Source organism: Aristolochia californica, unplaced genomic scaffold, assembly GCF_029961685.1.
Source record: "Aristolochia californica isolate CCGP_79_NKW_82.1479 unplaced genomic scaffold, dmAriCali1.0.hap1 SCAF_4, whole genome shotgun sequence".
Classification (NCBI taxonomy): Eukaryota; Viridiplantae; Streptophyta; class Magnoliopsida; order Piperales; family Aristolochiaceae; genus Aristolochia; species Aristolochia californica.
The window spans coordinates 41241063-41265614 of NW_027182103.1; the positions used below are offsets into that span (position 1 = coordinate 41241063).

At 38.3% G+C, this 24552-nt stretch overlaps 3 protein-coding genes and 1 pseudogene across 7 annotated transcripts; 2 read left to right on the top strand and 2 right to left on the bottom strand.

Annotated features, from left to right (window-relative positions):
• The first annotated feature begins 305 nt into the window (after positions 1 to 305).
• On the top strand, positions 306 to 5840 carry LOC137963565 (uncharacterized GPI-anchored protein At1g61900-like; annotated as a pseudogene).
• Positions 5841 to 6515: 675 nt separating this feature from the next.
• Positions 6516 to 8296, top strand: LOC137963923 (cytochrome b561 and DOMON domain-containing protein At3g07570-like). The gene is made up of 4 exons (XM_068811156.1): positions 6516 to 6708; positions 6882 to 7281; positions 7592 to 7878; positions 7976 to 8296. Exons 1-4 carry the CDS (start codon positions 6532 to 6534, stop codon positions 8207 to 8209), a joined length of 1098 nt encoding a protein of 365 aa, XP_068667257.1. The 5' UTR covers positions 6516 to 6531; the 3' UTR covers positions 8210 to 8296.
• A 55-nt stretch (positions 8297 to 8351) lies between these two features.
• Positions 8352 to 9919, bottom strand: LOC137963922 (phytosulfokine receptor 1). The gene has a single exon (XM_068811155.1). It carries the CDS (start codon positions 9635 to 9637, stop codon positions 8531 to 8533), a length of 1107 nt encoding a protein of 368 aa, XP_068667256.1. The 5' UTR covers positions 9638 to 9919; the 3' UTR covers positions 8352 to 8530.
• A 1912-nt stretch (positions 9920 to 11831) lies between these two features.
• On the bottom strand, positions 11832 to 21638 carry LOC137962953 (uncharacterized). Of its 5 annotated transcripts, XM_068810101.1 has the most exons (13): positions 21275 to 21638; positions 19350 to 19402; positions 18790 to 18958; positions 18633 to 18696; positions 16035 to 16114; positions 15729 to 15885; positions 14610 to 14671; positions 14414 to 14476; positions 14151 to 14209; positions 13754 to 13835; positions 12825 to 12868; positions 12491 to 12751; positions 11832 to 12079 (listed from the first exon to the last, which is right to left on the bottom strand). In XM_068810101.1, exons 1-13 carry the CDS (start codon positions 21419 to 21421, stop codon positions 12061 to 12063), a joined length of 1260 nt encoding a protein of 419 aa, XP_068666202.1. In that variant the 5' UTR covers positions 21422 to 21638; the 3' UTR covers positions 11832 to 12060. The 5 variants fall into 5 exon arrangements, with proteins under 5 accessions (XP_068666202.1, XP_068666203.1, XP_068666204.1 ...); XM_068810102.1 differs by lacking the exon at positions 11832 to 12079 and having other exon boundaries at positions 12689 to 12768; XM_068810103.1 differs by lacking the exons at positions 11832 to 12079; positions 12491 to 12751; positions 12825 to 12868 and adding an exon at positions 12900 to 13533.
• Positions 21639 to 24552: the final 2914 nt, after the last annotated feature.

Here is a 24552-nt window from a genome sequence, read left to right on the forward strand (position 1 = left end):
AAAAAAACAAGGGCATTCTTCAGTCTATTTGGGTCAATAGTGTGTGTCCCTTGAGAGAGCCAGTGGCTTGCCTTGTCTGCTTCTTCTTGGATGATCTCGACTTGCGCTTCAAAGTACAGCTACATATTGGGATAGGCGTACGAGTCTTACATAGTAGTGTAATGGATTTCTTCCTTTACACTTCACAGAATGGTTATTTTTTAAGACAATTTGGGTTGATGAAGCATCGCTAACCTGGCGCGAGCGTATCTATTAACGTTCGGAGTTCTGAGATGCGAAAGGGAACTCGTTGGGGATTTCTATCATAAGGAGGGGTAGCTCAGTAACATGATTCAGACAATCATTCAAAGAACGCAAATAAATTCCCGTTTGGAATCCGCTAGGATAAAAAAGTGGCACCGAAAGTGAGAGAGAGAGAGAGAACGAGGACACAGACAGAGCGAGGAGGAGAGACAGGGGAGGAGAAATGCTGTTGACTAAAAAGGCGAAAAGGTGGAGAAGAAAGAAGGGAGAGAAAGGGTCCTGGGAAATGTGGAGCTGATTGGAGCTGATCTTGGAGGTAAGTCTTTGAGAAGTTTTCGTTTCCTTGCTGCATTTGTGGACGTTTTTAGTTTTGGTTTTTCTATTTTCCATTTTGTGGTCATTGTTTAATTTCATGAGATTTTTATTTTCGTCTCACTTGTTTTTCTTTTTCTTCTTCTCACTAGATGGTGTAATCTGCATTTTGTCTACAACGTTGTCGTGAAGACGGGTTCTTGTAGAGTTTTCAAGGTGTTTTTCTTGGAACTTGTAGTATATGGAGGTGCCTGCTACACTTCTTCTATTGTAGCTATTATTTACAAAAGCGGGTTTCTTAAGGTTTCCTGTTGATGTGGATACACAAGCCAGACGTTTCTTTGTCCCTCAACTTCAGTTTTTATCTTTCTAGATTCCTTTATGTCTGTATTTTCTCTGAATTTATTAATTTCCTCTCCCATACCGAGTTGAAAATGTAATGTATCTTACTTGCAAACGAACCCGCACTGTCTAGCGTAAACAGATGAACCAAAAACTGAACGTCGATACAAGAAACAAACTTGAACGGAAATTATAATGGCGAGACAGACCTTTGGAAGAGAAGAAAAGGATTATCCTACTGACTAGCTGTGTCCAGGTGTTTGTAGTATGCTTCTGGGGAAAACTGTAGCTGAGAAAACTGATGATGGTGCCTATAACAAATTATATAACTGGTTTATACCTTTCTTTACTGAGGGTGTGTATGGTAGAAGTACGAGTAGTGGATATAGTATTCCCATAAAATTTTTATAGTGTTACATAGAGAGACATGACGTGTGAATCATAGATATTGGTTGTGAACGGAAAAAAAAGCATAATTGATTATGATAACTACAAGTTAGGGTCACATTTTTGAATCATGCAATTTGTGTTAAATTTTTATTGATGACATCTAATGGAGTTATATATATATATATTGTTTTTTTTTTAAGTAGTACAATGAGATTGTCATTTTTTTTCCTGATCAGTTTCTGTTCATGGCACATGATATCTCAAATGGAACTAGTGTAGGGGGCTTATTATAGATTTAGCTGGTTTTCTGGATTACTGGATGTTTTTTTTTAAGATGCTGATGTTTAGGTTTTTTTCTTGTTTTCATTGAGTGAACTATTAGATGTTTGAGTCAAATACTGGCTCTGGTTCATGGTTCAATTGTTTCAAATAGGGTGATAATCATTAAATAGAAGCAATATATTTAGTTAATGGAAGACCTACACTCAAGATAATGTGTTGGATGAAGCAAACACCAAGGAAAGGGTTTCTAAGGTTCATAATGTACCTCCTCTTATTGGACTTTTAGATGGATACAGGCCCTTTCGCAAGAAATATCATTACAAGGAATAGAGTTGGGGTTAACTTATTAATGTAAATTGAATGCAAAAAGTAAAAATTATGAAAATGATGTCAATGTGTGAGTTAACATAGTCAGACTACTGATTGTATTTCTTTGTATAGTGAGTTTTAGTACTTGTAATATGATTATTAGAAAGGTTGATGTTGCGTACATTAGAATACAGACTGTCTTATTATCTTTGTTTCCATATTATTTACTTGTTTATACAGGCTGAAGGCAATGAATTGTTTTGACATTTGGTCACTTGGGTGCCATTGATCATTTTATTTGGTAAATGTCAATGTTGCCAAAGGGTTAGGGGACTATGGAGTGCTTTGAGGCTCTTACTCGTCTTAAATGTGAGTTTTTTTTTTTTTTTTTGATAGAATGTGTGAATATATAAAAGAAAAGGAGAGAGAAAATACTTACATGGGAGTTATTGCTGGAAGATTTTTTGAGTCTTAGATTCGTTTATAAAAAGAACTTGTATTACAATCACTGAAATGCTTGGTTCAATAATGTTGATTACTGGAAGTCCTTTTATTACCTTTTTATCATTGATTTTGAAGTTTCACATGCAGCTTCTCTTTTTGCAGGTTTTTTGTATCACCAGTTGGTGATATTTGTATTTTGGTTGTATGGTGTGCACAATGTAATATCACTGGAGACGGTGTCTATCCCCAGTTCTCTTTCCCCAAACATGGTGCTGCTCACAGAGTCCCCGATTTCTTCATTTGATCCCATTGAAATTTCACCTGCTGTTATTCCCCATTATCCATACCATGGGGTGCCTTTATCTCCGATGTATCCTTCATTTCCCACCACTTATGAACCTGTATTGACGGGAAAATGCCCGGTGAACTTTACCTCTATAGCAAATATTTTGAACAAAACAGCCTGTGATTGTTCTGCACCTTTAGCGGCACTGGTTGGGAATGTCATATGCTGTCCCCAAGTCAGCAGTCTAGTGCATATTTTTCAAGGTAGCTACAGCCATGATACAGATGCCCTTATTTTGCACAAGGCAGCTGCCAATAATTGCTTTTCAGATATCATGAGCATATTGACCAGCCGAGGTGCAAATAGTTCTGTCTCCACCCTTTGCTCTGTACATTCATCAAATCTGACTGGTGGATCTTGCCCTGTAAAGGAACAATGTTTGAAAAGAAGGTGAACACAAGCAAATTACTTGAAGCCTGTAGTGCTGTTGACTCCCTTAGAGAATGCTGTCGACCTGTTTGTCAGCCTGCAATTGCAGAAGCAGCTTTTCACATCTCATCAACACCGTCAAGTCTTGTGGCAAGTCCAATTTTAGGTGAAATTTATAATGCGGTGGATCCTCTAACTGATTGTAAAGGGGTGGTTTATGCATGGCTTGCCAGGAAGCTCTCGTCAGATGCTGCAAACACAGCCTTTCGTACACTATCAAGTTGCAAGGTTAACAAAGGTAGTTTATCTTTTCAGTTGTTACAAGCTTGCAGCTTGTGTGGGCTGTTTTGCTGACCCTAACTGCATGCATGATATCTTTGTAGTCTGTCCATTGGATTTCAAGAAGCCGTCAGCAGTGATAAAAGCATGCAGTGAGATGGTTTCTCCAAATCTTTCCTGCTGCAGCTCATTAAATACTTATATTGTGGCAATACAAAATCAGATGCTAATTACTAATAGACAAGCAATAAACTGTGCAACGACATTTGGCTCCATGTTACAGATGGGTGGTGTTATGGCCAACGTCTATGAACTTTGTGATATTGACTTAAAGGATTTCAGCCTTCAGGGTATACTTTTGCAGGACTTTAGCTTTGCTGTGATTTTCCCTTTTTGTTGGCATATATTTATCTGATAGAGTGGTTTCTCTTCCACGTCTGGTTGATCTTTTATTGCAACTGGAGCAGCTTATGGACACCAAGGTATGGTATTTATATTGTTTTATGCTTTATAATGTCATACTCTGTAATTCTTTGTAAAAGCTTTATCATTGATATTGAGTGGTTAAAAGAATAAAATCTGAATGTGAATGTCATTTATGGCTATAGGTTGTTTGCTTCGAAGTTTACCCACAGACATTATTATTGATCAATCAGTGGGCCTTAGCTTTACATGTGACTTGAGTGACAACATTGCTGCTCCATGGCCTTCATCTTCTTTAGTTCCATCCTTGTCACTTTGTGTCCCTGGTAAGTAGTTCAGGAGCTTTTTGTTGTGGTAAACAGAGGTGATTGCTGTTTTATAAGCTTATGTTGGAAAGATATTCTTCCTCTTGATTTGTATTGTCATATTCTGATGTTGCTTACAAAATTTTGCAGAGATGTCATTGCCTGCATTACCAACATCTCAGAAGTCTGGACACCCAGGTTTGCACTGTTGTCACTACTACTAAAACTATAGTTTCCTTTTACAAAAAAATAATTAAATTACTTTATCATTTGATTAATTCTGAAGAATATATTTTATTTTTAAGCTTTTATTTATGTTTTGTGCTCATTGAAATGAATTTTGTACAAAGTGTTTCCTGGAGTCGAATCGTACTCCATACTTGTGCTGCACTTTTAAGGTTAACCTAGTTATACCTAGAAGACAAACGAACTTTTCATGTATTTGTTCTTGTAGAGATCAGCATTATCTGTGGTGGACCATCAGTGATGTCAACATTATTGTTTCTCTTTTCATTTTTTCTCTCTTGGATATACAAAAGAAATTTTTGTGAGTTTGTGTGATGGGAATACTTTTGGTGGCAACTATTTCAGAAGAAAGAAAATATATTAACAGCTCTAAAAATGATCAACAGGGCATTGAATGTCAAATAAACATTTTCTTTTAGTGCCTACGAGTGAAGGCAATCTTTCTTGGTTATGGGTTCAGAGGACCTACTCAACCACATAATATTTTAGAATGAAGTCACTGTATCAGATCAGTGTTTGTGAGGTATTCTCAGATGTAGGCTTATGCAAGTGAAGATGGTGTATAGGATTTAGTTCTATTGTAGCTTGTTGGTTTCTGGTTCGTATTTCCTTGTGGAAATTTGAGATGTATTTTGTCTGATTCATCTTGTAACACTTTTCAGGTGATCTTGGCAGCGAAATTAGAACACTCATCCCTATTTTTTTGGCTTTTGTTTTTACCATACTGCCATGAAGAGCTCACCGCGGACAGTTTGAGAGTTCAACTGGTGAAAAAATTACAAAGGCTGGGGGTAGGTTTTTTCCCTGGCCATGTTTACGTGTAAATTGAGCTTCAATTTCATGTATAGCAACTGCTTTTTTGGTTTTTTTATGATTCGTTTGCCATAATTGAACTTATTAGAACGAGAGCGAAGTGTATTTCAATTTTTGAAATCATTTAAATGCCTTCAAGGTACGAGGCTTTTCTGGTGATCCTTAATGTGCAGAGGTGTGCTCATGTTTTGAATCAAAAGTTATCTACCAGTCAGGCGTCATAGACTATCTTGCCTTCAAATGGGTTCATCGTTACTGTTGCGGAAATGTACAAGTTTGATTTTTTGCAGGGCTGGTGGAATCCACTGCATGGAGACCACTCAGGCACCATAAGTGACAGAAAGCAAGAGCCTTGTTTTTCTGCTTCATCAGTTGCAACTCCATCAAGCCATGAAAAGGAAGATGGCTCACTTGGCTTGCCCGGAACATTCTTATATGATAAGAGAGGAGAGCTCTCTGGTGAAGATATCTGCGGGGAGAATGGAGATGCTGAGAAGCAGTACTTCAGGTTGCTCGGGTCGACACTGGTTGACGGAGAAGTAGAAGGAGAAGATGACGGAGAATCCAAGTAATTGAACTTAATGGTTGCCAGATTCTCACAAAATAACCCCACTATTATAGCACATGTAAAAACATTCTCGGAAAATACTGTGATTTGCTGCTAGTGATCCGGCCACCTACTGTGATAATTTTGTAGAACACTAATTTTCTTATAATTATTTTCAATAATCTCCTTTCCAAACAGCAATAATCGCGGGTGTCATGAACAGGCTTTGAGAGAATCACCACCACTATTATCATCACTAAACGTCACGAACATTGCTCCCTCTTCCAAACAGGGAAACCTTAATCTTAATCGGGAAAATCTTATTCAAATAGAAAAATCCATCACCTCAGTCACCGGTAGATATCAACCAAATATCCACCGGCGACTGATAATAGATCCTCTGCTCCTCGCACTTTCCACTCCAAACCTTTATTTATACACCTACTCATCTGTTGACGATTAGGTTCTGAGTCAAATCAAAACCCACCATTATTTAAATTGACTGAGATATTCATAAAAATGGAGTAGAGAGCATGGGTTTCTTAGTCAACAACTAATGTGATTATGAATCGTTAGAAAAAAAAACGAATTGTACTAACTGCCATATTAGATGTTATCGCTTTGTTGAATTACACCCATTCAACCACATTTCCATCTTTGATATCTTGAATATAATACTCTCTTTCCATCTTTACACGCTTCCGACGAACCTAACAAACTGGTTTTCATGATTTTCTATGGAAAAGACCTCACAACAACTCTTTATGCGTAGAAATATTTCTTACTACTCAGAAGAATCAAAACATCTTAAGCAGAAACGAGAAGAGAAAGAGAGATAGAGAGAGAAGAGAGACATAGAGAGAGAAGAGAGACATAGAAGCATGATGAAGATGTCTTATGTTGCTATATTCTTCTTCTTCTTCCTGGGGCTGACTTCCATTGTCAGCTCGCAAACGGATTCTTGCAGTTCGAATTTTGATCTCGGCTTGCTGGTTTCGTTCAACACATCTACTCTCCTCTGCTCTCAAGTCTGGACTTCCGAAGATTTCATCCTTCGAGTAAATCTTCCAAACTTTTCGTTTTTCTTTTCTTTAGGACGGATTAACGAGAACAAATTTTTGAGTTTATTAGTCGGAAAAGAGCTGGGTAATTACGCATCAAGTGTTAATTAGTGAAAAATACGATGATAATAATCCTGATTATGAGTTGTGGATGGATCATGGATGTCCAGTATACACGGAGTGAGCCCAACGTGTGGGACTTTGTCCTATCGGCACCCAACCCCAACTCGTACGTGGCAATCGGCTTCTCGCCGGACGGGGAAATGGTGGGATCCAGTGCGATTGTGGGATGGATTAGTCGAGACGGGACTCCGGCGATTAAACAGTATTATCTAGGTGGGAAAAGAGAGTCACTGGTCCGGCCTGATGAAGGGAACCTACCGTTGATAAATTCGACGGCGGAGATTGTATCTCAGTCATCTCGGTTATATCTTGGCTTCCAGTTGAACACGGTTCAACCATCTTCAAGGATTATCTACTCGATTGGACCAAGCAACTTGGTGCCTCTCTCCAACAATCTCTTGTTCCAGCACAGAGATAAACAATCCACCACCTTTGACTTCGTTAATGGTGATTATCGACTCTTGATCTTGTCTTATAAGAGAACGTGACCGAAGAATCTCTTCGTCTTCTCTCTGAAGCAAGTTAGATTAAGTTTGTTGAGCAATCTCTTTCTCGTCTGGAAAGCAAAGACTGCTTTTCAGGCGGGAAGCTAATGTTTTCTTGTTTGTGAAAATGTCTTAAAGACAAAGCCCTTAATTGTTAGTAAACTGCATCAACTATGGCATCTCTGGTTTTCGCCTTCTTTCAGAATTTGGCGAGCTTGGAGATGTTAAATGGTTATTAATGGTGTAGAGGTGTTGAATTGGTGTACGAACAGGGCAGAGCTCAGTTGGCGGGGGGGAGTACACGACGCTGAGAAGAGGACACGGGACACTGGCAATGCTGGGTTGGGGCATTCTCTTGCCGATTGGGGCGAGCATTGCTCGTTACTTCAAGCAGTGGGATCCAGTTTGGTTTTATTCTCACTCTTCAGTCCAGGGATTGGGTTTCGTCCTGGGTCTCATCGCTATCATCTTAGGATTCAGCTTGGAGGACAAGATCTCTGCAAGTGTTAACACCCACAAGGTCATTGGCATCTCTATTCTCGCCCTGGGATGCCTTCAGGTCAGTACAGAACTTCTCATCTTTCTCTTCTTCTCTTCCTCTTTTTTCTCTCAGACTAGAGAAACCAGAGTCTGACGGCCATGGGTGAATTTTGCAGGTGATGGCTATTTTGATTAGGCCCGATACGGCATCAAAGATGAGAAAATACTGGAACTGGTACCATTACACTGTGGGAAGAGTACTGATTGCTTTGGCTATAGCAAATGTCTTCTATGGAATTTCTCTGGGAGAGGTTGAGAGCGGATCATGGAATGCTGGATACGGGGCCGTTCTTGCAATTTGGTTCCTAGTCTCCATTATTCTGGAGACGAGGATGTGGATGAAGAAATAAGACATTTTCATTTTTTCTTTTTAGTTAGGTTGAGTGTATTTTTATGATGGAATAAAATAGTATTTTACACCAAATACAGATACTGGGTAAATAGTCTTCTTCCCCGTAAAGAAGCCTAAGTAGTCAGGAACAGGCACTGGTCTGAGAATAAAATATATTGCAGCAAGTAAGCGATTGAATTCCATGTCATAACTCACAAGTAAACTTGACCGAGATTATTAATAACTACACTGAAAAGTGCAAATAATTCATCTCCAACGGAAGATAAATAGGTGATAAATATATACCCAATATGAATTTACAAAGAAGTTCTCCACCAATTCACTGCCGTTCGGTTGTTGCGGAAGGGAGATCCTTCAACAGCTTCACCACCTCCTCCATGTTGGGTCTCTCCCTCGAGTTATCCGCTGTGCAGATGCACGCGATCCTCAGATACTCCTCCACCTCTCCCTCGTCCACTGATTCTTTATCCATGGACGACGCCTCCGTCATTTCTAGCCATCTCCCTTCCCCCCTCATCTTGTGTGCCCACGCCGTCAAACTCACCTCCTTCCCGTTCTCCAATCGTATCGGCCAATTCGGCCGGCTCCCCGTCAACACCTCCAGCATCAGCACTCCAAAGCTGTACACGTCCGCCTTCGGCGTCGCCACCGTCACCCCGTCCTTGTACTCCGGCGGCATGTACCCCGTCGTCCCGGCCACCTGCGTCGACACGTGCGAGTGGGCCGGGTTCACTTTCCGGGCCAGTCCGAAGTCGGCGATATGCGCTCGGAAGTCGGCGTCGAGGAGGACGTTGCTGGCCTTGATGTCGCGGTGGATGATCCGGGGCACGCACCCGTTGTGGAGATACTCCAGCCCCGTCGCCACGCCTCTCATGATCTGGACCCGGGTCGGCCATGGGAGTGACGTCAACGTCGCCGTCGCCTGGGTCGATTCGTGAAGCCAGTAGTCGAGGCTGCCCCGCTCGATGAACTCGTAGATGAGGAGGCGGTCCGCGCCGGAGATGCAGTAACCCAGGATCCTCACCAGGTTCTCGTGCCTGATTTTGCCCAGCGTCTCCATTTCGGCACGGAATTCGCGGAACCCCTGAAACGCGTTCCGGTCGAGCTTCTTGACGGCGACGGTGGGTCCGCCCGGGAGCTGCGCCTTGTACACGAAGCCAAAGCTGCCGTCGCCTACAATTCCATCGGAGGCGAAATTCCTTGTGGCATCGACTAGGTCCGGGAGGGAGATGTGCCGGAGAGAAGGGTCAAAGGACGCGCTGTCGAAGAGGGAACTAGGGTTTGTAATCTGATGAGAGAGTACACGGTCTCTGCGTTTATTCTTCTTCCGGTTGGTTCTGAAGAAGAGGTAGATGAGACCGAAGAGGATCGTGACGATAACGAAGCTCGCAGTAGCTGCGACGAGAGCCTGGATGGCGGGATCCATGGGGGGGGCGGAGACAGGCAGGAATAGAAAGAGGGAAAGTCTACGGAGAAGCTTTTCAAGTTGAAAATAGAGAATTCTACGATTGGGGTAGTGGGGTAGGAGGGGAGAGAGGAAGAACAAGAGCCGCCGCCATTAACGGACCCTTCCTCCATGGAAGGAAGGTGGGCAGAGCTTATTTTTCCCGTAAAAAAAAGTATTATTTGTCGAGTCGTCATCGGTGTGGGTCAATGGTCTACTCCGTAGGAACAAGGAAGCTTCGGGCCAAACTGATCGATTACCACTTACCACTTACCTCCCTTTCTGTGACTGTAATACACATGACTGGTATCAAAGACTCCCAGTAAAGACGAGGGAAGGTGACAGCTGAGCCTCGCCTGACATTGCCAACTCTGAATACGACTGTTTTTTTGCTTTTCTTGCAAGGAACCCATCGGAAAATTATAAAATAAATTATCAGTCTTTACAAAATTAAGATACTTTATCAAAGAGAGTTTGCTGGTCAGGAACTCTGTTCATGGAAGCAAAGAGAGAGAAATCAACTGTAAAATACTTATTTATTTATATTTTTTTAGTTTAAAATTATTTATATTTTTATTATTATAGTTTACTAAAAGGAATGTTTAAAATAATAATAAATTTATTTTTTTAATAATAAAAATGCTCCTTAGGAGATGAGTCCAAAAGCATGATCAAATCATTAACAATCTTTTCTTACCAGTCAAATTCATAGTCTATCAACATATTAAGAACGATATTTTATTGTTATTAAAATATACTCCTCTAATAAATAAGAATTGCAAAAAAAAGGGATAGTTATCATCTATTTAATCTTTCTTCTCATCAATAGTTGCAGGAAACCCTTTTTCTTTCAATCTTTCAATACTAATTACTTAGGATTGATTGAAAAATGAAAGAAGCAATATAGGAAAAAAATGATATTTATATATAATTTACTTAAGGTTGTGTTAGGAATATAGAAAGTGTAGAGGCCACAAAAATAGAAATAAAAAAGTAAAGAAAAGAAAAGAGATTTGTTTTTTCTTATTTGGATGTCTATGAAAAATAAGAGAGATAATGAAAGAAAAATGTAATTTCTCTTGTTTGGATATACGTTGTTGAATTTATGGAAAAAATAAAATATTTCATTGACTTCAATAACTTGTTGTAATCATAGTACATAAACCTCTATTTATAATAGAGGAAGGTAGTAGAGTCCAATTATAATAAAATTACCATTGTCCCAACTAACACTTAAAGATAAGTCCTAACATAATTAAATAATTCAATATAGATAAAAGATTAACATAATTTAAACTAAAACTCTTTTTTGTTGTGACCTTAAGATAAAGATATTTTCTTGAGTCTTTCTTGATCTTCGATGTGATGAGGATGTCATCTCATGGTAATCATTGTGGCTCCTACTTTTTATGGGTTTGGGCCCACTTTTGGGCTTTCCTTGGTCGTGTGGGCTTGAGCTTATCTTCCAACACACGTGAAAAATAAAAAATAAAATAAAATTAGTAATATTTTTAAATTTAAATGGTTAAAATTTTCTCTCCAGTTTATTTCTTCTCCCCAAATTCCATCGTTTTGTGAGAGAATAATTATTAACTGATTTTTATGATTATTTGTTGCCAAACAACGAAAACTACTTTTCTCTCCCTTCTCTTTTCTGTTTTTGTGTGTTCCAAACAGGCCCTAAGAGAAATTGAATTAGAATTGTTTCTATCAACTAAAACCGGCATAAATGAATAATAAATAGTGGTCGAAATCAAACATAAATCTTTTCTTCTTTGTGCAGAGAAGGGATGCACCTTTCAGACTTTTTTTTTTTTTTTTTTTGTGTCACACTGTAAAATAAGAAATTACTTATTGACTATTATAAACTATTGCAAAAGGATATCAATTATCTTTGATTAAAAAAAATTGGTGTACTAAGCAAAAAAGGATTAGACTATTACTGCAAATTACTTCTAATAATATTTCAACAATTAATTAATAAAATTTCTAAAAATTAATATCTTTGTTAATAAAGATAATTATATATATATATATATGAATTATCACAATAAATTATTGTAGGCTTTATATAATTTCATACTTTATTATTCTTTAGCTGCAATTTGTGAAACTCCCCGAAAACCTTTGTTCTAGCATAAACAGTAGCCCAATTCTTTAACAACAGAACACAGTATTGACTCTTATGATTGACAGATTTCATACAAGCGCGGCAAAATGTCACTGTGATGTAACCTACAATTCAGTTAAAAAGGTTTGAAGTCTCACCACCAACTGTTTCCAAGAATGCTTTTGCCAACAACAACACAACACGCAGCTACAACAAAACAATCAAGACCACTCCCGAATATAGTTTAAGCAGACTAATCCTAAATTGTCACCCAGCTCACCTCCATGCCATTGGCTCAGTATCGATCATATCGCCTGCACCAAGGTAAATAATACAACTAAGCATAAGTTTTGCAATATAAACACCCAAACCAAATATTGAAAAGTTTCAATCTCTCAACCACAAACAGTTATAATAGATATAGCACGACACATTGGACAAAAATCACTGGTGGCCGCTAACTCCGCCTAAGACCACAACATATAAAAGCATAATCATGACCTAACAGATTAAATTCACTTGGACAAAGCTTATCCATTCAATGTAAATTAACAGCATAATCAGAGTCTTGGAATCCTGTTGAATTTTTTTTCTTTACTCACACCTGATGATCATTCACCAATTAGTCCTTGCTCACTTCTTTTTTTCTTTTTTTATTAACTTTAGGTTACAATAATCATCCAGTTAAGATACGTAAGCAACAAGAATGAATAATTGATTGATACCGATTGCGATCATAATCCCTTGAACGTTCCCTTGATTGGGACCGAGATCTTCTGTGGCTTCTTGAATCATAACTTCGAGAATGATCTCTCTCTCTCTCTCGATCTCGATCATAACCATGGTCACGTTCATAAGAGCGATCATAGTCTCTGCTTCGACGGTCATAATCGCGGGACTTCTCTTTAGTTCCACCACGTTCATCTCTATCTCGCTCTCGGTCCCTGCTAGCACCTCTTTCACGTTCATGACCACGCTCTTTTGACCTAACAATCAATGAGATCTGATGTATGAAAATGAGGCGCAGATTTAAAAATCCAATAACAAAGTACTGGGTACCTTCTTTCCTCTTCAGCTTGCTTCCGGCTCTTATTCCTTTCCTCCTGGCAATAGTAATTTAGAAAGAACATATGACCCATTGTGCCAATTTAAACACATATAATGTCACCCATAACTAAGGAATATTAGTTAGAGCCACAACAGAAAGAAAAACAATGTGCTCTTCCTCAATCAATTACTTGAAAGCATTCAAACCAAAGACAGATAGTTATTACTTCATTCAGCTTAGGCATACACTACTCATAGAAGTGCGTGAAAGTCAAATTTATAAGGCTAAAATGGTAATACAAAAGTTGCACAAATGGCAATGGAAAATCCTCTTCTATGTGGCACTCACCCTTTCATATAGCATACCTGTGTGAACATCCGGCATGTTCCTGATCACTGATCAGGCAAAATCCCATCAGAGAGTACTTAGTGATGCATCCACACCATAATAGTACTAGAGAACAGCGTGATGAGGACTGAAATAAGCGGTTGAGGTGTAGAACAAAAAGAGAGAGTTTTGACTCGCAATCACCTTCTAATGATTTCTTCAGCCACTAAAGCCCTCAGCAGAGGGCTTTGATGATTCATGATCAAAATAAGAAAACCAACTAATGCTACAAATAAACATAGTCACTTGGTGGCTTTCTAGGATTAGAAAACTCACTGGGCACCAGACTTAACTGAAACTCTACGAGAAGAGTGGGAAACAATAAACCAGCACCTGAATCAAGAATGTTCAGAGTTTCACCTTTTTAACAAGTGTCACCAGAATAAAAGTAATTCTAAAAAATAGCTCCTATCAACTACAGAATGGAAACTCCATGTGCAAGTGAAGTCTGCATCAAAATATGCAGGTATTGTTGTTTTTAATGTGAAAGACTAAACAGTAATAACAAGTGACACAAAATGGGAAAAGAACATAAGAAACAAAGTACTTTCACCTGAAGTTCAGCTAACTTTTCACGAATTTGCATATATCCCAGGTGAAGTTTTCCTCCAAAATGATCAGCTAAACGCCGGTCACTGAGAACCAAATAGAAGAGCAAGAAAATTTGTAAAATGAACGATTACCATAAACAACCACTTCATATGAATATTCATCCCATAAATTTCTAACAATTATAATCTATAAACCAAAACAGAAAAACACGCACATGCTTTAGCTGCAAAAGTTATCCTCGTAAAATTGGGCCCAAAACCCTGCTGGTAACAAGGAGGCAATAATATGCCTGGTCAAAAGCTGAAGTACTTGAAACCCCATACGCTATTTCTTTTGTTTCCCTTAACAAATAGCGCAAAACAGACCAGGATTATGCAATGGTAAAAGTAGAACTTTACCTGTCATATACACTCAAGAATGCTCCACAAATGTCACAAACACGCAATTTCTGATCAGTCTGCAAGATGGTGCAAGTTTACAAAATGAAAACTCATGACTTAGGGAATGAAAACTCATGACTTAGGGACATAAAGATGCTAAAGCAGATATGCATGCAGGAACCTACAAACACTCTCATTTCTAAGAGATTGGAAGAATGATAATAAAAAAATACTATTAAGAGAAAAAGGGGAATAAATAAAACAAGTGCAAGAACACTCACAATGCGCATATCAGCAGGAGTATACTTGGAACCATCGAGTACAGGTTCCTGTCTCTGGGCCAGCTGAGCAAAGAAGAATACAGAGTGAGAAATTACCGTTAAGACTTCTAGAGGCAAGAAAGAGAAGACACGAGGAACTCAATCTCCATAAGTTTGGGGAGAGACTGGTAGTTGTGACTCATAGTTATGTACTGACCTTTTTCAGAGCTTCCGCCTCTTCAAGTGCTTTCTGTGCCTCATCAACTAAACCTTGCTCACCTTCATTAGTGAAACGATCATCACATATGGTAAGTCAAACATATAAAAGGCTTTTTTTAATAATTTTTTTGAAATGAGATTTTTTTAATTATTGAAATTACACTAATGAACAGACGGTTACAAGTCAGGCATATTAAAGACACCTAAACATAGAGTAAGTATAGTAATTATCTCAATTTGATGCAAATTTCTCAAAAATACCCAAAAGTCTGAGAACTCAACGGGCTGGGTCCACAACTTGCTACTTTGCCAAATAGGACATGCAGACCGACAAATCATACCATAGAGAAAGCGTAAGAATGCCAACAACACTTCAACCAAATAGAAGCAACTTACCTGTGGTTAGATCTACAAAATAAACAGAGTCGCAATTCTTCCCCATGAAGAAAAAGAGAAAAGCAAAAATGGCGAAAAGAACCATAATGCAGAAGTGTGGACCTTAATTATAAGTAACAGCCTCAATATATGAATACATTGGTTGTGCCTCCACAACCAACATATATTTCCCTCAATATAATAGAGAAAATAAGGTACTCCTCTTTACATTCTATCTAGTTCACTAGAATAATCTAAAAGAATTGTCTTTCCCAGACAAATGGATCGGTACCCAGGCACAACTTTTTTTTCCTCTGGGATGAGAAGAACCCAAGCAAAACAACTTCTTCCTTTATTCATTCACTTTTTTCTTCGTCTTCCTTATTTACCTTTTTATTTAATAAAATTCACAGTTGAAGAATATTGTATCAAAACAAACCCGTTTGAACTCATAAAAGGTCTTCTTTGTCTTCCTTATTTACCTTTTTATTTAATAAAATTCACAGTTGAAGAACATTGTATCAAAACAACCCCGTTTGAACTCATAAAAGGTCAGCCTCAAACAGCCTTCACGATACCAGAAATTTTGGTATTGGAACTACTCAAACAAAACATATTTCATCTCCAAGTAAGCCATTCAACTATAATCTTACTGCTTGTTTATGTTGTTTTTCTCTTTATGGCCGTTTTCATTAGGTGAAAATAATTTAGGCAAATGAAAGAAAACTAGAAATATGCTGACCTAGATCCTCTGCCTTTTTAAGCTTCTCTTTTATCATCTCCTGTGTACGAGCATCAGGCGGAGCAAGAACAGGCAAAGGAGCCAATGGTGGAGGATTTGGTAGTGGCTGAGGTAAGGAAGCTCGGTCTTTGTTGAAGGCATCCAGAAGCAGCACGGACTACATCAAGCAACCATATTAATAAACATAGAGGTCCTTTGAATATAAAATACATCAAGCTTCATAAGAAGCAACTCAATGAAGGATTTAGAAGTCTGACAAAAGCTGACTTAATTTTTCAGGGAAAAAAGAAACATTTTTTTTCAAACCTGTTTGTCTGCTCTTTTTCCCCTAAGCTCTTCCACAACCTCCAGAGCACGGATTTTATTATCAGTCTTACCTTCCAAATCTGAAAACAAGTGAAGTCATTGTCATGCCTCCATTAAATAATTTATGGTAAGAGTTTAACACCCTGAATATTCAGCAACTTTTTTATATAACATATCTAAAAACAGTAATACTAGATTAGCTGTCAAAAATTGCATCCAAAAAGCACAAATTACAGCCAAACTGAATTGTGCCAAGTAATATGCAAAGAGTAAACACTACAGTAACAACAAGAATCTCTATCCACAACATGTTCACAACCTAGCTCAAATTTTACAAGAAATGGAAAACAAAAGGAAATGCCTATACATGTAAAAGACTATATACAAACTAGAAAGACGCATCATACCATCCATCAACCATTTTCACAGAAGAAGCCATTAAAGCATAATACCTGATAATAAGAAAATACTTGCAAATACAATATAAATAACAGTTATGACTACATGGGAATGACTAATAAGAGAAAATGACAGAAAGGTAAGAATCCATCAATCCAGATCTTTCAAGTTATGGAAACTAGAGTAGTCAGTATATGGGTAATGATCCAACCTAAGCACCTAGCCCTAGATGGTGAAGTTATGGCATTACAAAAAACAGAAAAAGAAACCTGCTCGTAATTACTTTTGGCTAGAGTTTCAAGGAAATCCTATCCTAGTGGTAGTGCAAGTCTGTTAGCAACATGAAATCATCCAGCAATAAGAAAAAAAGATGGAACCATACACTCATTCACTAACTTACTGCTTTTCTTTCTCTTCCCTTCCCACAACCGTCTCTTTCAGTTGTGAAATTAGAAATAGCTCTCTATTTACCCAAACAAGTAAATGCATCTCCTTCACATACGATTATTCCATTTACCCTGAAGTTTTACCTTAGAAACAACCTTATTCCTCAAAATTCATTAGTAGCCTAATCTGATGAGGCCATTCCACAACCCAAAGCCAGCCACTAAGCACTAAATAAAACCCACAGGTCCAAGTTTGAGTTGCATTCCAGAATTCTATAGAGCCTCCCCAACAAATGTGAATGACCTCAGTATTTGTGCATTGCAGCACTGCATATGAATTCAGAAAGGAAAGATGGAACACATGGGTTGTAAAGGATGTTAAGTTGTGGAGCCTAATCAACGCCTTACGCTGAGTCAGAACACGGATCGACCTTCACAGTAAGGTTCCCATGGGGGTTGGAAGGGGGGTGGGAAACCCCCCTCCTGGGGGTGTGGGGACAGATCCCCCGCCCGGTCCACGATATATTAATTGTTGTTTCATTAAGAGAAGTTTGGGAATTTTACTCTTGTATCGCAGTTGCCCTAATTTTCTCTTTATAATTGAGGGGCGCCGCTATTAGGGTTTCAATCCTCACAGAGAAGGAGTTGGAGTTGTAGCTCGAGAGAGGTTAGAAAAAACACTTGTAAGTGTGTTCAATTTCTCTTGTAAACTATTTCATCTTTATAGTGGATTACTGCAGTGGCGGAAGACAGGATGTAGTCTCACCTTGAGGCGAACCTATATATATCTTGTTGTTTTTCGTGCTTGCTTTTCATTTCTTCCGCGATTATTATTATTGCTCTCGTTAGTTTGGAATTAGAGCGTCTAATTCCTAACAAAGGATTCTAGAAAGTATTGAGAAGCCTAGAAGGTTAATCATTTGTACATAACCTACTCTATTTATTGCTCCCATCCTATGCTACATGAAGTAGAAAGTCCGTAATTGTATCCAATACATTTTAAAGTCAGTTCTAAGAGCTGAAGCCTACTCGCACACTCTCCTTCACATCCCTAAGCGGTGAGGTTCTTCATTATAGCCATAGGGAGAAGGCTTGCACAAGCAAGTTAAGGTTGGGCATTTAGCAAGCTACATTGGTAGCCCTAGCTAGGCAATTAGGCAAGACACAGGTGTTCACAATTGCCATATCATAAGACTACGGGTTAATATATTAAACGAACTATAATCAATCTAATCATGGTTCAGAGCAGAAAAAAATTAAAGGTGTGTAAGAATTAACAAGAAAGCCTACAGATATCTCATGTCCAATTTGAAGAATGTGACAAGGAGGATGCCCCTCCTAAGCCGAGAAGGTCCCCTATTGCAATGTGTAACAAATAAGTTGTATAACTGATTCAAACAGTTTATTTGATAACCTTCTCAATATGGATGAATTTTTTTTTTCAGCATACACATATATGTAAATGGATGGCAATCATTTTCCAAAAGACTGTCTAATAACCATTAAAATGACCTTCAAATTAGTAACCACACTGTGGATTCAGCCAGATGCTAGGGCTTTTCATTTTCCAACAGGCTGTTCACCAATAACCATGAAAATGACCATCAAAGTTCAGAATGATCACATTGTAGATTGAGCCAGAAGGTGGGGCTTTTTCATATGAAGTCCTTGTTCAAGCCTCACAGGCGCATAAGTTTGTAACCAATATTCATTAAAAACATATTACCTTAAAAAAGCATTAAGAAAAACAAAATAACCACAGGCACAAGCCAGGGAGGGAGAGTGAAGGCCAAGCAACAAAAAAAAAGCTTACCAAAAGCATCAGCTTCTTTGAGTTTTTCCTTTATTTGCTTTGATAGCTCAAGCGCTTCAGGAGACTGCATTAACCAGAAGGCACAATAAGAATAAAACTTCAAATAGATAATCAAATCCGATATTTGACACTGCCCAAGGACGTACAAAGTGTATACCTGAGTAACCTCAGAAACAGATATAGCAATAGCTGCTTTCGCATCCTCATCTTCCAGACGTTTAAGAGCTCTCTGAATTTTACGATCACACTCAATGATTAGCTTATCAATGAAATCCTCCAGCTCCCTATCATAATTATGAATTCCTTTTACTTTGTCTTCTTCATATCTGCAAATAATTAAGGAACAAGCAATCGGGAAAAAGACTGAAACTATTCACGGCTTTGTTTGGCTTCATGTCTATATAGGCTACTAAGCAACCTCTCTAGAGGCTCATGAGTGCAATGAAGTATCATATTTCCATTGGTTTCATCTGGAGCATATTTCTATTGACTCTTCATCCTCAATTTTGTAAATTACTCGCAAAGAATCTGATTTTGAAAAAAATAATTGGCTAAGTCGCTAGTGCATGAATGGAATATCCTTCAATACTACATAGCAGAAACTTGTAAAAATCCAGCTGGAACAGCATATTTATATTCACAGCTCTGCCTCCTGTTTTTGCCATTGGGTGGGGAAGAAGAAACATAATTGAAATAACACCGCCCTCGAAAGGATACTCCTTTCTTAGTTGTAATGAATGCACCTTTGGACAAGGACCCATATCCATTTTCTGGTGCAAGAATAAAATAGAATTAGACAAGTATATAATTGCAACTAGGTCCAGGCCGAGCAACAAAAATTATAAGAATAATTATTTTACACAGATTGTTCATAATATATCATGCTAAAAAAATAAAACTGAAAATAGAAAGCCAAAATTTGACAAATGAAGACTCAACCACAATTTCCAATGGGGGAAAGGAGGTGGCTGCATCCAACTTTTTATTTTATAGAAAAGTCGCACTAGTTACAAGAATAATACTTACTTCATTATAATGATAACAATGCCATTGACTTCATTTTGTCACTAATAACTATAAAATGATTAAAAAAAGCCTAAAATGAGTAATACATGGGATATGAAATAAATGTAGAACAAAAGGAAATGAAATTTTAAGTTATCCAATCCAAATTTGATGGTTAAATTAAAAACTCTATGATGTCCTTCTCCCCTTCCCCATAGTAATCCAGCCAATAGTACCCTAACCTAAGAAGTTCTCTTAGCTAGCGCATGTCCATTAATGTGATTGCATGTTTGTTGAGCCATGTCGTCACATCTAAGGTTGCTTCTGTCGAAGGATCTACAGTACAACACATTTCCTAGAAAAGAAAGTAGCCTCCGCAGGGCAGCGTCATTAGTATGGCCCTCAGAGTAACTTAGAGATGTGTTCATAAATCCCCTTGGAAAATACCCGGCATTTTCTAATAAGCTGGGACTTGTAGACATTTACTCTCCAACTTGATGAGGAGTGTTTAAATACTAGTGCAGGGGTAGTTTAGTCATTTCATCATCTCATATGGATGTCATAATGTTCCAGCAGGTTAGGCTCCTTATCATGTTTTTTGTTTCAAATCTCATAGAATTCTGACGCATATAAATTGAGTTATAAGACTTTTTTTACTTGGGGGCATTCTTGTCCTTTTGCTGTAACTCACTTAAGTAAAGGCTCGAATTTTGAGGCAAATTCTGGCGCAGCACACTGCTGCTGCTTCTCCAACTGCCTTGTTCTCAATTTTCTCTCTTTCTTCTTCTTAAATCCTCCCAAGTTTGTTATTTTTCACAAGTCATTAAGCAAATAAAAGCCAACAGCAGAAAAACTGGAACCATGTGAAAATTGACCAAATGCTTTCAATACATAATATAGCTTCAGTCGGTAATGATGTAAGCATTTGCAAGTATGCTTCTTCACCAATGGAAGAGAAAAGTGTTCATGAATTTATCATTACAAAATTTTAATCTTGCTGATTTCCAGGTCAATCACTTAAGTGCTCCTATTTGAAAATCTAAAATGCAAAAATCTGAGGTATGATTAAGAACGAAACAAGAAATATTCTCTTACTCCTGCATCAATCAACCCCTCCTCCCTCCCTCCCTCCCTCCCCCACCCACAAAATAATAAATAAAATAAAAACTTCATCCAAGTACTCGTTTAATTTCTCTGCCAGAGGAATTTAATTTTTAGCAGGCCCAGTATCCAAGCTGCTGTCAATAACAGAAATTTTAAAAAATAAGCAAAATATCTGCAAGGCTTGCACCATAACGAACATCTAACGTCTCAGCAACAACTCCTTGAGGGGAAAGAGATGGTAATTAAACTTAGAATGCCAACTCAACTACTACAGAAAACTGTGAAAACTACAGCTAAAAAATAGAGGAAAGTATATAGAACGCAAAGGCCTGCATGTTATGCAGCATTCACACTAATAGACAGATAGTTCCAGGTCGAAGTAGTGTCAAGAATAAGTCCTAAAATGGCTTATCATGATTCTGTACGAATTTCCCCAACCGTAAATAAAACATGCAGTCAGTATGAACTCAAGCAAGAGCAGAAATATGGAGAAAATAGATAATAGCAGAAGTACGCATTCTTTAGGGTTTTACCGTCAACTGGAAAAGCTCGTGAGGACACAGGCCGACTAAGAAGAGACGGCAGACGTCTCGGTCGTAATACTTGCGATTTACCTCCCTCACGTCACCGTTTCTATTCGCTCCCATGAGAACGTCCAGCTGCTTTCTCATGGCATCCATTGTTGCCCAACGTTTAGATTGGAAATGAGGTTCTAGCTCCTGGAAAGGAGATATAACTAAGTCTGTCTATGGTTAGGGTTCCTCTCCTCTCTGTGACTGAATCACTGGAGAAGAAGAGATGCAGAAGAGCCTATTCTTGAGCGACGGTTCTGATTCTTGAAGTCGGATATCTAGAAAGTATGAATTATGCTGAGCCGAACGAAGCTGCTCTAGAAAGATGAGCAACGCGCCTCTGTGGGTACTCTGTAGTGCAAGCAGGTTACAATCGAAGAGCCCAAGTGGCCCCCATAGGCGACTCGTGCGAGAGCACTCGTGTAGCCGTGTTTGCAACATGGTTTTTCGGCCGGGTCCATTCATAATCATAAGGGTGAGTCCATAAGTAACTCGAGTGACCAGATTAAGTTTTTGGGTGCCCCGGTCGATTTTCCAAGTCCAAGTCAGACTTGGCTCCTAAACCATATCTTTTTAAATTAAAATAACTTTTAAGTAGCTGTTCATATCTTTTAAAAAAATTTCATGACTCAAGTTGGCTCTTCTAAACCTAGATTGGATAGCTAGGGGGGTTCGTTAACAATGAAATTCACGCGCATTATATAATTCAATTTGAAAAATACAAGTAATTGTCTTAGGCTAAAATTGCGGAATCATGATTCAGTCCAATTTTGTGAATCAAAGCATCGCTCGGGACACATCGTTCCCTCCCTCGACGATTTTTTATTTCTCATTTGCGCTCTCTTCTCCCTCTCGACTTCTTTCTCCCGAATTTTTTTTCTTCCGCTCTCTTCTTCCTCTCATCTTCACACTCCCTTCTGCTTCTTCTCCTTTTGTTGTTTTCAAATCTCTTCCCTCTCTTCCTCTCTACGTATCTCTGCCCTCTCTCCCGTCTCTGTGTCTCAAAGTTCCCTCTCGCCTCCGGTGGTCTCTCTGCATCTTGGAACAATCTCTCGGCTCTCGGCTCTCGGCTCTCTTGGCCCTCTCTACTATCCCTGCTCCCCTCGCCTCTCAGCCCTCTCTCTCAATTCTCGCCAAGACGCCTCTCGCCCTCTGTTTCCCCCTCTCTCGCCTCTCTTGTCTCAAACTTTTTCCGATTTCCCCATTTAGGGTTCAATTGCCCTACTTCTACCTATTTTCCCCATTTTTGGCTTCGATTTCTCCCATTCTTCTTCGATTTCCCTCAATTCCCCCCATTTAGGATTTGATTGCCCTTACTTCTACCTATTTACCCCATTTTTGGCTTCAATTTCCCCCAAATTTTACCTAATAAACCTAACCCTAATTTTTTTAGTTTAATTTATTGCTTGACATTGTTTTATTTAATTTTTGTGTGGTTTATTTGTATTGATTGTTCGATTTCAGTATAATTTCGGGATTTAGGGTTAGGGTTTAGGGGATTTAGGTATAATTTTGGGTTTTAGGGTTAGGGTTTAGAGGATTTAGGGTGTAGGGTTTTAAAGATTTAGGGTTTAGGGTTTAATTTTGGGTTTTAAGGTTAGGGTTTAGGGTTTAAACGTTTGCTTTTATGGTGTAAATTATGGACTATTACGAGTAACTCGGTTCATTTTTTATGTTTTAATTATATATATGTTATTAATAATCTATCCTAGTTTATTAATAAAATAATATATATTTATTTATTTTATGTTATTTATAATCTATCATGTAAATAAAATATTGTTAAAGAGAGCATTTGATCAATTATATTGGTTTAATTATCCCATTTTTATAATTACTTTAACTAATTATTTTTATTTTTTACAAATATATTATTAATTAATAGTACGTAAAAAGTCATCTTCTATTATTAATAAAATAAGTGTTTTTATTTATTTAGTATATTCAATTTGTAATTATTGTATGAAATTAGTGATTTAATAGTCGTAATTAAAATATTATTAAAGTAAACATTTGATCAATTATTTTGGTTTAATATCCCATTATTATAATTGATTAAACCAATGGTTTTAAATTTTGTAGTAATATATTATTAGGGCCTGTTAGTGCGCTCAGTAAGTGAAGTGTATTTCACTTATGCTAGGGAGTGTGGGCCGAACCCGTTAGTGCACTCAGTAAGTGACGGGGGAAAGTGAAATACAGTTGTATTTCGCTTTCCCCCGTTTCAGGCTTAAAACAATGGTCAGTGAAATCCGAGGGTTCGAACTCGGATTTCAATTACCATTGCTCAAATACGTCTCATTGTCGGGGAGGAGCGTCTGTCAAACGAGGGTTTAGGAGAAAAAAAAATTTCTCCCTCGCTCGCTAGTCTTCAGCGATTTCAATCGCCCTGCAACCTTATCTCCGACGCTCCTCTCACTGTCCCCATCTCCGATGCCCTTCGGCTAGAGTTCTCCCCTCTCTCTACAACCTCTTCGACTCCTTCCTCGCTCGCGACCGTCGGCTATTTCAATCGCCCCCTTTGCGACCTCTCCCCGGCGCTTGATTCTCTTCCTCTCACTGTCCCCAGCACCGACGATCGTCGCCGAACCAGTCTCCCCTCTCTGCAACCTCTCCAGCTCAATTCGAGGTATTTGTGAAGTTATTTGCATCCGTTTTTTCTGTTTATTTTTTATTTTTTTATGTTTATCTTGAAGTATTGGAGTTTTCTCTCAGACATCTCGCATCAGATATATTTCGTGTTGGTTAACAATGTCATGCTCTGTATTTAAAAAAAAATCGTGTTTGAGCGTCAGAGGAAGATCATATAATTAATAATATGATTCCCCACAGGAGTTGAGAAGCAAGAAAAAAACATGGGGCTAGAAGAGGGGCACACTTTGCTCATTTTTCTCATTGTTCGAGTTCAAACATTGTTTTTCGGTTCCTATTTTGAACAGAAAAGGAGAGGGACTAGATGTTGATGCAAAGCTACGTGATAATAAACGAAGTTATCAACTGGATTTTTGGATTTGTTCATAAATTAGGTCCCCATTAGAATAAATTCAATCCTCAAGCAATAGATGTGTATCTTCCTAGGGTCCTCATTGGATAAGACATTTTTTTTAAACACATATTGCCTGTTGTCTCCTGTTAAAATTGATTTAGAAAAAATAAATTGATAAGTGCACAAACCAGTCTATCTAGTCAATTAGTTTCACTAGGAAAATAGAAATTTTTTGACCTTGGCAACTAGTGTG

Bases quoted from the DNA above. Each gene is read 5' to 3' on its own strand.
- LOC137963922 (XM_068811155.1), bottom strand. From the start codon at position 9,637: ATGGATCCCGCCATCCAGGCTCTCGTCGCAGCTACTGCGAGCTTCGTT.
- LOC137963923 (XM_068811156.1), top strand. From the start codon at position 6,532: ATGATGAAGATGTCTTATGTTGCTATATTCTTCTTCTTCTTCCTGGGG. The intron at 6,709-6,881 runs GTAAATCTTCCA...ATGGATGTCCAG, and splicing joins CCGAAGATTTCATCCTTCGA to TATACACGGAGTGAGCCCAA. The intron at 7,282-7,591 runs GTGATTATCGAC...GTGTACGAACAG, and splicing joins CACCTTTGACTTCGTTAATG to GGCAGAGCTCAGTTGGCGGG.
- LOC137962953 (XM_068810101.1), bottom strand. From the start codon at position 21,421: ATGGATGCCATGAGAAAGCAGCTGGACGTTCTCATGGGAGCGAATAGA. The intron at 14,210-14,413 runs GTGAGTGTTCTT...ACCATCTTGCAG, and splicing joins CTCCTGCTGATATGCGCATT to ACTGATCAGAAATTGCGTGT. The intron at 13,836-14,150 runs GTAAAGTTCTAC...TTTGGTTCTCAG, and splicing joins TTCTTGAGTGTATATGACAG to TGACCGGCGTTTAGCTGATC.